At 42.6% G+C, this 15,464-nt stretch overlaps 1 protein-coding gene across 1 annotated transcript in view; it reads right to left on the bottom strand.

The window, feature by feature from the left end:
• The window catches only part of AFF3 (ALF transcription elongation factor 3), a 287,915-nt gene that overhangs the window by 172,344 nt on the left and 100,107 nt on the right, over positions 1–15,464 (bottom strand). The window contains exon 4 of the mRNA XM_059815224.1: positions 5,738–5,782. Within this exon, the coding sequence (XP_059671207.1) occupies positions 5,738–5,782 (45 nt within the window). The remainder of the gene's footprint in view (positions 1–5,737; positions 5,783–15,464) is intronic.

The raw sequence follows: 15,464 nt of genomic DNA, 5'->3' as shown, positions 1-15,464 counted from the left end.
CACAGCACATATGGCTGTTCATGTTTGAAAAAAACCTTGAATATTTGATGGGTTGATCCTTAATGCTTTCTGCTAAAGAATTAGCAAGCCTGCTAATGAGCCAAGGGATCCCAAGTGGGGAAGGGGAAAAATACAGAATTAGATTCTGTTTTCATTCAGTTTTTTACGTTGCTCAAATACGAAGTACTGTGCTTCACATACTCTGATTAGTTTCACAGGGTAGAGATATTCAAGCAAATTACTCATCAAAGCCATCACACTTAAAATGTGATGTTTTCATAAGTGGACGTCCTGTGGCCATAGGGAGGAGTCACAACCTATTTGCGAGGGCACCTGCAGGTGCTCAACCCCTTGCAGGAGGCTTGTGGCACCAAGCAGAGTTGTCCTTCACTGGGAAGGATGTTTGCAGCTAGAGTCTCAGTCCTTTCACTGCCTCCCCAACTGCTTTTTCTATCTTCCCTGAAATAAACACATCAGTCCTCCACCCCACACCCCACCCTGCCTCCCCACTGCTGCATGCCATCCCAAAGGAGGTGGCTTCTTCTGTGTTAACTGGTCGTGCTTGGTTTTCGTAGAATCACAGAATGGTTTGGGTTGAAAGGGACCTTTAAAGGTCATCTAGTCCAACACACCCTGCAATGAGCAGGGACATCTTCAACTAGATCAGGTTGCTTGGAGCCCCGTCCAACCTGACCTTGAATGTTTCCAGGGATGGGGCATCTACCACCTCTCTGGGCAACCCGTTCCAGGGTTTCACTAACCTCATTGTAAAAATATTCTTCCTTATATCTATTCTGAATCTACCCTCCTTTAGTTTAAAACCATCACCCCTTGTCCTATCGCTACATGCCCTACTAAAAAATCTGTCCCCATCTTTCTTATAAGCTCCCTCTAAGTATTGAAGGGCCAAAAGATCTCCCTGGAGCCTTCTCTTCTCCAGGCTGAACAACCCCAACTCTCTGAGCCTGTCCTCACAGGAAAGGTGTTTCAGCCTTCTGATCATTTTGGTGGCCCTCCTCTGGACCCGCTCTAACAGGTCCATGTCTTTCCTGTACTGGGGACCTCAGAGCAGGACGCAGTACTCCAGGTCGGCTCTCACCAGCACGGAGCAGAAGGGCAGAATCACCTCCCTCGGCCTGCTGACCACACTTCTTTTTGATGAAGCCCAGGTTATGGTTGGCTTTCTGGGCTGCGAGGGCACGTTGCCGGCTCACGTCCAGTTTTTCAACCACCAGTAGCCCCAAGTTTTCCTCTAGCTCTTTCTCTGCATTCCTGTTGCTCTCCTCCATCAGCTTCCTGCCATTTCCGCGCCCTGCAGCCAAACACTGTTTGCAGGCCAAACAAACTACATCCATCTCTCCCCAGTTCAACGACACCTCTCATGTCGACACAAAAAAACCCAAGGGAATTCACAAGGAACATCTTCAATAATTAAAAGCTCAGCTTGCCTGTCGGTTTCCTTTCAACAAAGCCACTGCAACTCTATGAAATCGCAGCTAAGACTGTGAGAATAGCCAGATCAATCTCCAACCACTTATAAACCAAGAACCACCTGCACTTGAAACACTCCCTTTCTCCTTAAATCCATAGCAAATATATTCAGACTGCATCTGATATTGGTTGCAATAGTTAACTTAGTGGAGAGGCAGGACTCTTGCTGCTCCCATTTTTCCCATGTACTACAGTAAAATAAATATTTACTCGAAACCCCACCAGTCACAACAAAATAGACAGTTCCGCACACTAATAAAATCAAATAGAAATCAGCCAAAATTACTAATCTTGCTTAGCAAGCCTGTGTTTTAGCAAGGAAGTGAATAGGTTGGCTTTGCAGTGTCTCAGGAACTCAGGTAGCAACTGCTCGGGGCATGATGTAATAAAGGATATTTGTGTAGCCTTAACTCTTATTTTCTGCTTCAAAGTTTTCTACCATGTCTTCCACCAACAATGCGAAAGCTTACAAGGAATTGCCTTTTGCAGGTACCACCAAGTAATGAGGCTTTTCTCTCTTGATTTGACATTACATCTGTAACTTGATCTTACTGGAGTTATTTACATCGAAGGCTCTCTTAGAAGTTTCTCTATCCTCGACACACATGCCTGCAGCTGGACAGAGAAGTCACTACACTTTGAAGAAGTTGCTATAAATTAGAGCATGGGGTTAGATGAGGTTCAGGATTCCTGCAGTGATTATAAACTCAGCAGGAGTCCTTACAACAGCTCCAATCTCAACAGGGTTACTGTCTTGTTAATCAACCTCCTTCAGGACTGGAAGTGGTTCTGCCTCTCAGTTCTTGGGGGCTTTATTTGGAAGCTGCAGTTTTGTGCAGAATGATCTGTCAATTTACAAAGTCTACAGAGCTCTGATACATTTGGTGAAATAACATCAAAAAAGGCTAGACTTACGCCGTGGCACCCTGTGTTGCACCAGGCAGCACAAAGACTACAAATTCTTGTCACAGTTAGTGCAAAATAAGATCTGGTGATTTTAAGGCTATGCCTCAACTGAGTTTGCAGCCCAGGGCCAGATGCTACCTTTGGCCAAGTCCTGAAACCAGAAGGTGACAAGATCTGTGCAGAAACCAGCACTTGCCTCAAGTGCTTCACCCGCTGGGGTAAGGAAGCAGATGGAGCAGACCTGGGGCACACCTTCTACGGCCCTTGGTCTTGACTGGGGAAACACAGATATGCCATGGAAGTAGCCATTCCTGGAAGACCCACAGCCTGACGTGGACAGGGAGCACACTGTCTAGAAAGAGAGGATGTTTTCTGCTTTGTGTTGTGCAAGAGACAGCTAAAATAGGGTGCAATGTTCCTTAAAAAGAGACATTTTAAGCATCTTCTTCCTTTTGCTGATGCTCTGTACAGTAGAGTGGCTCTTCCTATAATAAACACATTTCAGTGCATCAGCGAAGAGCCATCTTTTCTGAGGGAAACACAAGGATTGCAGCTCCTGTGGCTTTTCATCGTCTGCCTCTGGGCACCCGTACAGGAACTGCATATATTCTGTCCGAAAAGGAGCTAAACTTTGGCTTTACTATGTGAATAGCACCTCCAACAAAAACATGGAAATGGCATTCCTTATAAACAGTCTGTTTCAGAAAACCAGAAGATCTATGTTAAAACTGAATGGATCTGTTCAGCACAAAAAGGGCATGGAGAGGGCTGGAAAAGTCTGGATGCCAGTAATTTACAAAGTGAGTAGCAATGGCACATTATTACTGTTGCTGCTTTCACTAATTATCTGTAACAGCAACCACTGCTGATATGGATTTGTATTGCGAGAATACCTAAGAACTGCTTTTGTACTATACAGCAGTTCCCTGACACACAAAGTTCACTTTTCAGGACAAAAGAGAGCAGATGGATACATCTGGCCTGACCGGGCACTACAAGGGGCAAGTGGGACAACAATGTTCAAGCATGAGAAATGGTGGTATAGCCCTGACCTCAACACTGTTTTTCCACAGTCCTTGTGAAAAAGGAGGCTCTTAAGAGAGGATCTGAAGGTAGGTATGGAGCTAATTGGGAAAGTGTTCAAGGCTGTTCCCAAATCTGATGGGAAGCATGGGAGAAATGAATCGATGTAAAACTTAGCGACGGGGTGACAGAGGCTGGCATCACCAGGTAAGCTAAAGTGGGAACTAATATGTTAGCATGAACTGGTAGACTTGAGGCCTTACAATCAGAGACAAATACCTGTTCTTGATGTGATAGAGAAGGAGATGACACTGGTGAGATGTAAAGACAAATGTCTTTGGGCAAGATGTCAAGCTAGGAAAATGATCTGCGTGGCAGCGTGAATGGAGGTGGGTAACATTGCATTTGTCAAAACCAAGGAAAGGATGTTGCAGCAATCAAGGTATGTAATGAGAATTTGGACCTGAGACTTACACATTGGTGAATAAAGAGCTTCAGCCAGAAATGCTATAGAGTAACAGTCCACAAGATTTACGCGTAGTCTTAGACACAGAGACACGAGGGAAGTTCAGAATAGAAAGTGATACCCAGATTGCAGACCTGGAGAATGGACAGATTGGAGGCAGATGGAGACCCCTGATGACTGAGTATTCATGTGAGGACAAGAGCTAGGGGATGAAAACGGTGCGCTCTCTATTTCAGCCATGCTAAGCCTCAGCAGATAGCAAGATACTGATGCGAAGTGTGGCTTTTGAGCTGTGGGTTGGTTTATTCAGTTTTTAAGCCAAGTGAAAGAATTTGTGAAATCCTCACAAACAAAAGGGTCCTACGCATCCGAGGATGTCCTGAACACTTCATCATGAAGCTTCACGAAAATATTTCTTGAGGAACATTCCCTAGTGAAAAAAAAGAGAGAGCAGCAGCTGTGTTCACTGGTTTGGAGATGCACCTTACCATCCCTAGTCATACAGTGCATTTTTCTCCTCAGCTGGGGTCTCTTACATATCCATGTTCCTCTGCATAGAAGGAACCATGCCTCTTCTACATTTTTTGGCTAATTGCACAAGCCAAATTGCACAACCTGAGGAAGAAGACTAGCTTCTTTGACTGTTCGTTTTAAAAGCCTTGCATAAAAAAGGGGCAAAAGAGCCTCACATCACATCATATACTCAGTGCATCGTGAAAAATGTAAAAAGCTCTCATGAATTATACTATCTGCTACTAATTTGTAACAAAACAGCAGGGACTGAGGCTAAGGCTTCTTGAATATGCCGTTCAGCCCGACAAAAGCCTACTTTGTAAATGTTAGCTAAGTAAAAGCTCTGCCAGTGAAGTCATAAGCAATCCATCATCATCATCCTTCGATAAACTCTTTGTCCAGTTTAAGAATGAAAAGCTGTATTTAACATATTCAGGGAGAAAGGAGAAATGCCTTTAGAAACAACAGGCTTAATGCACTACTAATCTCTAAACCAAATATTTATAGCCCCATAGTTTATAAACAATCTGAAATATTTGTGTCATGGATATCCAAGAGGTGGAAGCGCACACAGTAATAGGGAGGTTTTACCATTCCATCTCCCTTGTTTGGTGTTTCACTCACTATTATATCAGATTTATAAGTATTGTGAATTACTGAATTATCAGTTTAGAAAAAGAACCGAAAAAACCACGAGTTAAAATATATAGAAATGTTTCATTGTTTATAAATTTGTCTGCATCAGAAAATAATCAATATCAAAGTTGATTCAAGCCAAGATCTGTCTGGATGGCTATTAATTTGCTCCATGAAAATAAACTAGAAATTATTAAGATAAAAGAAATAACAATGAAATATGGAAATAACTATGGATTTTGCACATTGTCATGATATAACAGACATAATGGACATAATGACATTACATAATGGATTCTAATTAAATCCAGGTGGAAAATGACCTTCCTAGACCTCTCTTCAAAATTAAGATTTTTGACAGTCATGATTAATGGAAACATGCACTTTGCATGGTTTGTAAACCTGAAACATCATTGTACATTTCAGTTTATAATTTATCCCATTATCTGCTTCTGCATGCATGAAGGTCAGCCGTACTGGCAAAAAGTAGCAGTGAAATCCAGAGGCTCTAGAAGGTTGTTTTCACAGATTTTTCAATTATTTTTCATGAGGAAATAATTTTGCCTACTTTTTCCTTAGAAAGATGACAATCTAAAAGAGTAACATTTTTAACAGCAGTAATTGCAATATTCTTGTTATTCTCTTGTCTTTTAGAGTAAACAAAATGGCACTGGAAGAAAATGTTTTTTTAAGGATTCCTACCCGCAGTATTTCTTCAATGCAGCTGTTATCTCCTGTTCCACTGTCCTGTAAACAAAATGAGAAAGTAGTTTGTTTGTGTTTTAAAAAGAAATAACAAATAGCAGGTTTGAGGACATGGTTGTCACATGAAATATATTCCAACCTCTACTACAGTTTCGAAATTAGGCCAAGGCTTTCCAGCATCTGAAAAGGTGCACTGCTTAAAATTCTCAAATTATTCCCCATCAGCATCACAGGAAGATGTAGTATTTGCAGTGTTTACATGTGATTACAACATAGTTGTATAAATTCATAGGATTTTGTTTATACCACTGTTGGGTGCGGTTCCTGCTGTTTTGGATATACTGCTTATGAGCAAGCATAAACAAAACAGTTATTGCATGTACATAAATCCAGTATGTGCATTATTAAATAACATCTCTCCGTGTCCTTTGTGCAGGAGAGACTCTGCAGTGACGTTGCCTACGTGAAGCCTGACAATGTATAGCGTAGAGGCAGCTGTGGTGCTGAGGGGAGAGCTGCAAAGACTGCAACATAGGCTGCAACATTGAGCGCGGGCTCGGCAGCACAGCAGTCCTGAGAAGGCTATGATTTTCTAAAATGCTGACCCTAAACCCACCCCTATGTTGTGGGACTGAGGGCGCAGAGGAGTTCAGCTCCCCTGAATGGTATAGCTTCCTCCAGAGCCATTCTGGAGAGGGGAAATCAGAGATCTGGCAGAGCAGCTATCCCCCTGTAGGAACCATCCAGCCGGTGCCTCCACTCCGTGCTCAGCTTGGTTGTTCATTAGGACCCAAACTTCTTGTCAGCAAAGATGAGGCAGCGTGAGACATCAGTCTGCCATACTGATGCCCTCTCCTTCCTGCCTGCTCCCTGCCCACAGTCCCCTTGCACTGCCCAGCACAACTGGGAAGCGAGGGCACACCACGCATGGAGGTACTGATACTGAGGGGGTGCCCGTCTCCTGCAGCTCTCCGCAAGATACACGTGGCTGATGCATCAAGCAAGTTTTCTGGGGATTTACTTCAGCAGAGTAAATTGTCTGACAATTCCCCAAAGAAAGGTTTTCTTCCTTTTGCAGAACAGAACTAACTCAGGAGGCAGGAGACTGGGGCTTGAGGTCTTCCCATGGGGAAGGGGGGATGGAAACAAAAACAATACAGTTAATTACTGTCCCCAAAGAGCTAGCAGGGAGGTGAGCTTGGTCTTTGCCTCTCGTTTTCAAAAAACACCTGGAGGTTCTGAGTTTTCAGGTGCCCACCTGGAGAAATATCAAAGCAATCTGATTTTCCAAAGTGCTGAGCTCTTGTCACCTGGAAATCAGACTTCTCCATCACATCTGCATTTGGGCACCCAAAAAATGATGAAGCGCTTTCAAAAATGGATACCTCTGTGCCTTCCAGACCCGAAAGATACCACTAGCCAGTTTGCGCAAGTCCTGGACGCTGCTCCCCAGCCTGAGCTGAGTCACTGAGGAGGTCTGGATCCGCAGCCACTCGTAGCCTAACAGCTGCCACCAAGGTCAGAAGTACGGCAGCAGTGCATAGGCGAGGGAAGAATTTATGTTTCATAATTTTTTGTGGCTGTTATTTCATGCCAATTCATAGAAAGTCATAAGTGCTTTATTGTCAGCACTCCTGCTAAATCTTTGCTGAATATGGCCCTTGATTGTTAAACAAATGAATTGCATTAACTCTTTTTGGTGCAACACAGTCTGTCAGCTTTACAGTCACTGGGAGTTACACCACCGATTTCAAAGAGAAAGCAACTAAGCACGCTATAAAGTCAGCCTTTGGAGAATTACTCGTATCTGATGTAGTGATGCTGAAGAGAAGCTGCAGCCCTGTGCATATAGCCATGTTCTGATCTCAGCCCTGTCCCCAAGGAGTCGCACAACGCCGCGTGCGACCTTCCTGTTGCTGGAGCAGGAGTGCAAGTGCAAGAGTTCACGTCGCCAATGAAGCTAACAAGACAGACAGAAACATCACACCAATCTCTGGATATTTAAGAATTTTAAAATTTGTATTAGCTAATTTTTACTTCTCTCTTCCCTGTGGCTTTCCCTCTATATGCTCCCTTTCCTTTCCCAAACCCTGGTCTTCGTCTTGTTTTCCCATTAACAACAGTGGAGAGTGTAAGGCCCTCATCATGAACACCTTGTTTACAGAGCAATGAATTTACTGCTCAACGTCAAGTTTGCTATTCTAGTCCATTGCCATCTTATAGAAAGAGGGATGAGATGACCTACCATCTTATGCTGTTTACATTGAACATACGGTAAAATGATGCTCTTTATTTTTGTTTGAAGTCAAAACTACTGAAGGTAAATTTGGCAACAGGCTATTTCAGAGTAGGTTTAGAAACAAGCTTCTGTTTCAAAATTAAATAACCCTCCTAGAAGTGTAATGAAATAAGTCTGCAAATACTCTTCAGCAAGAAATTACACTTTCCATTACCACAGAACTAAAACTTCAGCTATTCTCCCTGGCACATGATATCTCTGGGCAGGGAGTAAAAAAACTTTTCATATCCCTCTCTCAATACCATCACACTGCCTTTCAAAAGACAAAAAAAAAAAACAACAGGAAAATGAAAGACAAGATATGCAAAACTGAAAACAATATTTGGAAAAACCCCTCAATTTCTACATTATCCTCTTTGTTCTTTACCTTTTGAATGCCAAATACAAATTTCTTAATTTATTTTTGCTTTGAATGCTTGTAAGGATCTTACATTTCTGTTGATATCAAACTTTGTAGAATTAGGGTGGAGAAGCTAGGAGACCATGCTCTGCACACAGCAAGCAACTTCAATTTCATATGGCCTGGGGCCATTTATTTTTTTTCATTATATCATATAATACAATGCAGAGTGTTATTGTGGGACCTAAGGTATGTCTGAAAAGTGTCTGTAGATGTTGGTATGAAAAAGACTCCCCATTTTCACTTTAAAAGCTTCTCTTCTCCACTACATCTCTACTCATGTTACAGTGGAACTCTCACTGCCCATAAATCTGGCAACCTGCATTTAACTTCATGGCCATATTTTAATTTAAAAACAAATAAAAGCTGGTAAAAGTTTCTTGAAATCTGAATTAAAAGAAGAGATTGCATTACCTGCAGGCAACAAATAGCACAGAGCACTCCCCGTGCCTGATCCAAACACTATTGCATCAGTGTTGGCTGTGTGATGAAGCCCCTGCGTAAGGCTGATGTCAGACGTGCTGGCAATCTGCATAAAGCAGTCCCTCCACCCTCTTGATAGCCTGCACGGCACAGTACACTTGTGCAATAAACGTTTCAATTACTTAAAAAAAGGCAAAACAAAAACCAAACAAGAAAATAAAGGTTTTGAGGCTGCTGTCCCCAACTAAGCCAAGGACCTGCCACCCTGTATTTATCCTGACATTGATGAACCCAGCTCATTTGCCTCCCTTTGCCTTTTGCGATCTGTCATAACAAACTCGCCTCACTGAACCTCCAATGAACCATCAGTGAAATACTGGCAAGTCTCGGGGAGCTGCCGGGGAAAGTGGGCTCCAGCCTCTTCCCTCTCCGATGCTGTGCCCATTACCTTCGTCCCTCAGTCAGTGCAGCCTGAAGAACGCCAAGCATCTGCACACACGTGCGGCTGGTGTACTGTCTGGCAGGAGGATGCGAGGAGCTGCCGCCGAGGATAACGGCAGTGGCTGCTGAAGAAATAGCCGGGAGCATCGCACCGCTGATAACATGAGCAGCTAATTACCATGCAAAGCACAGAGAACTGTAAGAAACAAGGCTGACTAAAGGCTACATCGAATTCTTGAGAAACAGGATGTAATTTCAAAAAAGCTACATCCATACAAATTTTATTTCAGAGTATTACTTTATTTTTTCTTCCCTTACCAACAGCTTTCACATGGCGATATATAAAGAAACCCCTCTGAAAGGAATTGCCTGTCTGTGATATGTTTCCCTCCTTTCAAATCTTTGTGTTAAGGAAAGAAAGAAAAATCTTCTGCATGTATCTATTTCCATTTTAGCCTAAGAGATTTTTATGGTGTGAGCTTTTGATGCTGTTATTATTTGGACTGTGCTAAGTGTTCTTACGAGGTCTCCAGAGGTTACTGGATTTTGTCTCCAGTATAAATTAGGCATGATTAAGATCTCCAGAAGGCTGAGGTACGCACTCAGCCTCTTCCACTCAGCAGGAGCCAGGCTGGCAGTGTTGGTGATTGAGTGGTGGTCATCTGCAACCAGCGGCATGACAGTAGCCGCCACGCGTCCAGCCCTTCGGGTGCCACCTCCGCCTCCAGTGCGGCTCTCACCCCCGTGCTGCACAGGCACTGCACAGCACTGCCTAAAACCGGGCTGCAGGATTTTCCCTGGGGCCCAGAGTGAAGCTTCAGGCAGTAAATGTTGGCAGACAATAACCTAAATCCACAATTAAAAAAAATAGGAAGAAAGGGAAAAAAGCCCACATTGATGAACCTTGATCTGAACGTGTCTTAGAAATGCTTCTTTGCCAGGCAAGACCATGAAAGTATGGGGAGACACACACATGCATGTGCATATTTATATGTAACACTTTCTATACAATCCATTTGCTAGAAAGGAACTTCCAGTCTGAAGAAGAAAAGTAAAATCCTTATCATTTTACTTATTCATATGTGCAGCCTCTGCCTGTTGGGTTGTGGAGAACTGTTGCCCTCCACAAAGTCTCCCTTTCATCATTTCTCTGAAGAGATCTTAACACCTTCAAGTCGTGGAATAAAATGTTGAAATTTAACAGGGAGATGTGCCCGAGACCAGAGAGGTGTCTTCGGGGGTTTCTGTGGAAATACAGCCAGGTTGTGTAAAGGTATTTTTTGGGAGAGGTCATTTGTGGATGCCCAGGAGGGGTTTTTAGACATTCAGGGCTTAACTTGTTGATTTCCTTACATGAGCTACATCCTCCAAAAGGCTCATTATGGGATGGCTGTGCTGAACCCACACTGCTCTGGAGAGAAAGGCAGGACTTCGGACCTCAGGAGATGTGGGCTGGTCAAAAGATTAGACCTCAACCTGGTTAAAAACTCACTTTTTTGTCCCTCAGGAAATGCCCACTTTTTAGACCATATTTTCATTCTGAATGGGGGAGGGGGAGGGCAGGCATCTACGTGTAGATTTTATCCTGTTGGCTATGCTCCCATTAAAAATGTAATTGTGTGACATCATTACCTTCAAAATGAAATTTTAAAAAGTGTTCTTCAGTTCAGTTAAGAAATGAAAGTTTGTTCAAAACACTTCAACGTCAAATTTTAAGAAATATAAATAAAATTTGTAGTTACAGAATAAGATACAGACTAAAACAAGAAGTCATTAAAACAAAATATTGAAATGTTTCACCTTGACTCCAAATTTGCCGATTTTTTACTTTAAGAAAATATTTTCTTCAAACAAGAATGAAAATAGGTTTGGTCAAAATCAGCATAGATGCAGACATTTTCAGTTCTGATAAACCGGAACATCCCATAGGAAAAGGACTGAGTAGGAAAAACCTCTGACCACAACAGAATTAAAACCAGTATTTCTCTTTTTTTTTCTCTAACGAGAACGGTATTTCCATCTTGATGGGTGGCGTTAGACCTACCAGCAATGTTTCCATCTACTTTAACAGGGCTGGACTTCAGGGAGCCACGGCAGACTGTAGTCCCCCTCATTTTACCGATGGGTGTTAGTAATGGTGGTCACTTCACAGCCCTTAAACAGAGAAGATTCCTCGTCTCTCTCTGAGGATGCAGGCAAGCAGGGCTGAACTGGGTAGGGCTACGCCAAGGAAAGAGAAAGGAAGAGACTCCTGAGGAAGCTTGCTTTTCTGTTGTTCCTGATATCTGAAAGCTTTACTTTGCACTCGTGCTGTTTCTTACTACTAATTAGGAGTGCCAGTGGCCAGGGTCTGTTGATACAGTAGTTTTCTCCTGCCCTCCACACAGCTGCAAGTAGGAGCCGTTTCTCTTTTACTACCAGGAATTGCTGCTGCTTCCTTAGACACAGAGACGTACAGGAGGGAGATGGGGATGAACAGCTGAATTCTCCTCAAGCTCTGTGTCAGAAAGTGTTGCACTAATTAAAGTTATTAAATCCATCTAATTTACAGTGACTGTTAATAAACTGTTACCCTTAATAAGCCCATTCTCTTTTGAAATGGAGCCTTCATATTTATTATGGGGATTATTTTTCCTACCATGGGATCTTGCAACATTGTTCTTGGTTCAAAAGGGACGAGGAGAACGGTTAAAAAAGATTTTATTTCATGAAAAAAAATGAATAAAGAGCAAGTGATGAAAGGCATCTAGCTTTGCTCTAATGAAAGTATCTGGCTGTACTAATTGGGGTCTCATTGCAACTGGAATATCATGATGCCCCAGTCTTGTACCAGGAACAGGAAGATATTCTGGCTAATCAAAGAAGATGAATCAAAAGTATCTGTAGATAGAAAGAAACACCAAATGATCCAAGAGACTTGCCGACCACACTAGAAAGGAGACACTAATCAGGCAAGAGTACGTTTTGCTCTTGATGAGAGATACTCGCTCAGAACAGCCTGCTCAGCAGCTCACCCACGACTGAGGTAGGACAGCAGCTTTTGGAGAGCAGAGCCTCCAAGAAGGAAGACTGCAGAGGAGTTTATACCCAGTGTACCACGAGCCTTAGGCTGCACTGGCCCTATACGCAGACCTGAGGGGCCAGGGTGTGAGAAAGGATCCTGCCTCTGAGGTTCTGGCTGGCATCCAGTTGAAGATGGATTTACTTTGGGTGTATGAGTAAAGGCATTTACCGTATTGTTTTGGTTTGTTTTTTTTAAATAGCAGGGAGATGAGGTTAAAGCTTAACTCCTCCAGTGAATGCCCATGGCCTGCCCCAGAGCTTGGAGCCCCTCCTGCCCGTGTAGCACCTGTGCTGAACTAAGTATGGAAAGCCCGGAGTCAGAAAGTGAGGTGATGCTGAAGGGCCACAGTCCAAATGGCTGCTGGGAGCTTCACTGGAATCCCTCCCCAGTTTGGAGGGGATTTAGAAGTGCTGGGTCCAGCCATGTGTTGAGAGGTCATCTTTAAACTGATGAGATGGTCTGAGTCCAAGTCCCAGTGTCCACACCACAAAAAAATCAAGGGAGTTAAAGGGCAAGAACCTTTCTGAAAGCTCCCCACCCTCTCCACCGCTAAGGGCCATCGAACAATCAATGACTGGAGCTGCACTGGTAACATTTCATCTAATAAAAGATACTTGGGAGCCTCAAATGAAACCTACTGGCAGATCGGCAGAAAAATTTTACAGGCTTTTATATTATATTCATAAAAATAAAAATCCAAACATGCCAGAATTACACTGTGACCCAGAACAATAAAAGGGAGCTGTAATGGAGAAGAACTGCATTGTTCTATTAATAAAATATAAAGGTTTTATTGTTATTGGGAAAGATTGATTGTATCAAATCAATACCATGTCACAGTATATTAATGTTTTTCTTCACTAATGAAAAAATAGGGTCTGATGTGATTACACTCTCTTGCTACCCATTTGAAAAATATAATGGGATGGTAATAATGAAGATTGCAACTTGCAATTTTACTCCTTGCTACATGCTCGATCCTGGGAGGTGCTGAGCAAGTGACCTCGACTTTCAGTGAAGTCAAGAGGAGCTGAAGGCAACTGGCATTCACCAAAATGCTGTCAACAGCCCCCTGAACGAACTCCACAGCGCCCCTTCCCACCCAAAAATTGGTAAAAGCCAGTGGGGTCCTCTGGAAATGCCTTCAGCACACTACATTTTCTGCAGCACTGCATGCATGCTCTGAATGTATTAAGTGACTGTTGCTCGACACAGTGGTCTATCTGTTGGGAAGTTTCCATTATGGAGACCAGAGCCTTTTGGTTTTGCAGCAGGAAAGGCTTTTTAGCGAGGATATGGGCTTCTCCCCTCAGCCCACGCAGTCCTTCAACAGCTGACCCAAGGACCCTGCCCTGGGAGAGAGAGAGATCAGCTTTTCTCCCCATTAGATGCCTGTCCTCCCTGTTACACAGATGGCCAATTAGTGTCAACTGGAATGTGGTATTTTTAGTGATGTGGACACTTGTCTGCTAGGACCTGGACCGAGACCAATCGATTGCATTTAATATATTGTCTGTGTTTGTTTGGGGAGAATATATAACATCTGTAAAGCAGCAACAGTTGGAAAAACAAGTATTATGGAACTGTTAATCTTTTTGTGACATTTTAATATGAATATACCATCAGCTGGTATAATATTCAATAAATCAAATGGATTATTTTGCCAAGAGATCCTTTAAAAATGTTAATTAACAATAAATCAATAAAAACTATTCAACATGAAAATCAATTACATCCCTGTTTACATTATTTAACTCCAAACATTTCTGTTTTGTGTGCTTGCAATTAGCAAGCTATAAAAGATGCCATAAATAGGCGCATAATGAGAGGAACTGTTTATAAATGATAATTGGTATTCATTCCCACTGAGCTAAAGGTTACGTGATTACAAACTATTGCACAGAAAGGGTTAAACCTCTTACAGATAGAAGGTTTTACAGTACACAACTCCGCAGAAATCTCTCCCACAAAAGGCCCCCGATGGAAGAAAGCCCCTGTACACGAGTGTTTGATGGAAAGAGTAACATCTATCAGGCGTTCTTTAAAGCCTATTTACATCCATTTAGAAATGGCTCATGGGGAAAAATCTACCCTTTGGGTGGTGGTGGAGGGAATACGAAATGGAGCCTGGCACGAGGAATTCAATATTGATAAAACATCATCGTCTGAACAATATCTCTACTAAGTCAGAAGGAAAGATATTAACATTGAAATGCTATTAAAAATCTGGGTAAGCATCCTGTTAACAAAGCGGAGGACAGGACAAAGGAAACAAGGGTGGTTTCTGTCATGATGGGTGACAAAGAAGTTGCTCCACCCAATACCTCACTCAAAGATTAGGGCCAAAGAGGGTCTGGCTTTCACAGAGGGCTAAAAGAGGATTACAGGATCTTCATGTGGTTGCTGAGAACCCAAACCACTGAGCAGCAGCCTGTATCCCCAGAAGGTAACACTGGATTATTACTCATAACAGGCTGCTACACAGAGCTGAAAAAACTGTTTTCTAGGGAGAAACAAATTCTCATTAATCCCTATTGCGGAAAGCCACCTTCTCAATTTTAGAGCCTGAGACCTATCTAGACTTAACAGGTTAAAAACACCACGATCTGGAGACCAGAGTAACATTTGGCTTTCTACTAAAGCCTTTTGCTAGTCCAAGGATGTCACCAACATCTGACAGTTTTGGCTTTGACAGTGTCTCCTCCCCAGCAAAATAAATCTCATCCTTTCACTATAACTGCTTTCATGAGGGCAACAATAATCAAGAACCCTTGACGGAGCAGGTCTGAAGTATAGGCAGACCAGCGAGCATCTGGCGATAGAGCCAGCACAGTTAGACAACCTATTTGCAAATCCATAGAGAAACCACTTTTTCTAACTTCTCTGGGCACATTTGATGCATATTTTCTTTGTCGAGACTTAAAGTGAATTAATTTTGGCCTAAGACACTTACATTGCACTGTTTTCCTTGATTTGCACAAAATACAATTGTTTCATGGAAAATATGGATCAGGATTGGTAGTTTAAAAAAAAAAGTCTATCGTGTGTAAGGAACAGAGCATCATAGGCATTGGTTTGAGAATGACTTCTCAGTCTC

Source organism: Gavia stellata, chromosome 1 (assembly GCF_030936135.1).
Source record: "Gavia stellata isolate bGavSte3 chromosome 1, bGavSte3.hap2, whole genome shotgun sequence".
In the NCBI taxonomy this organism is placed as follows: domain Eukaryota; kingdom Metazoa; phylum Chordata; class Aves; order Gaviiformes; family Gaviidae; genus Gavia; species Gavia stellata.
Note: the sequence above shows the minus strand (reverse complement) of the source record. Positions and strands in the feature narration are given on the sequence as shown.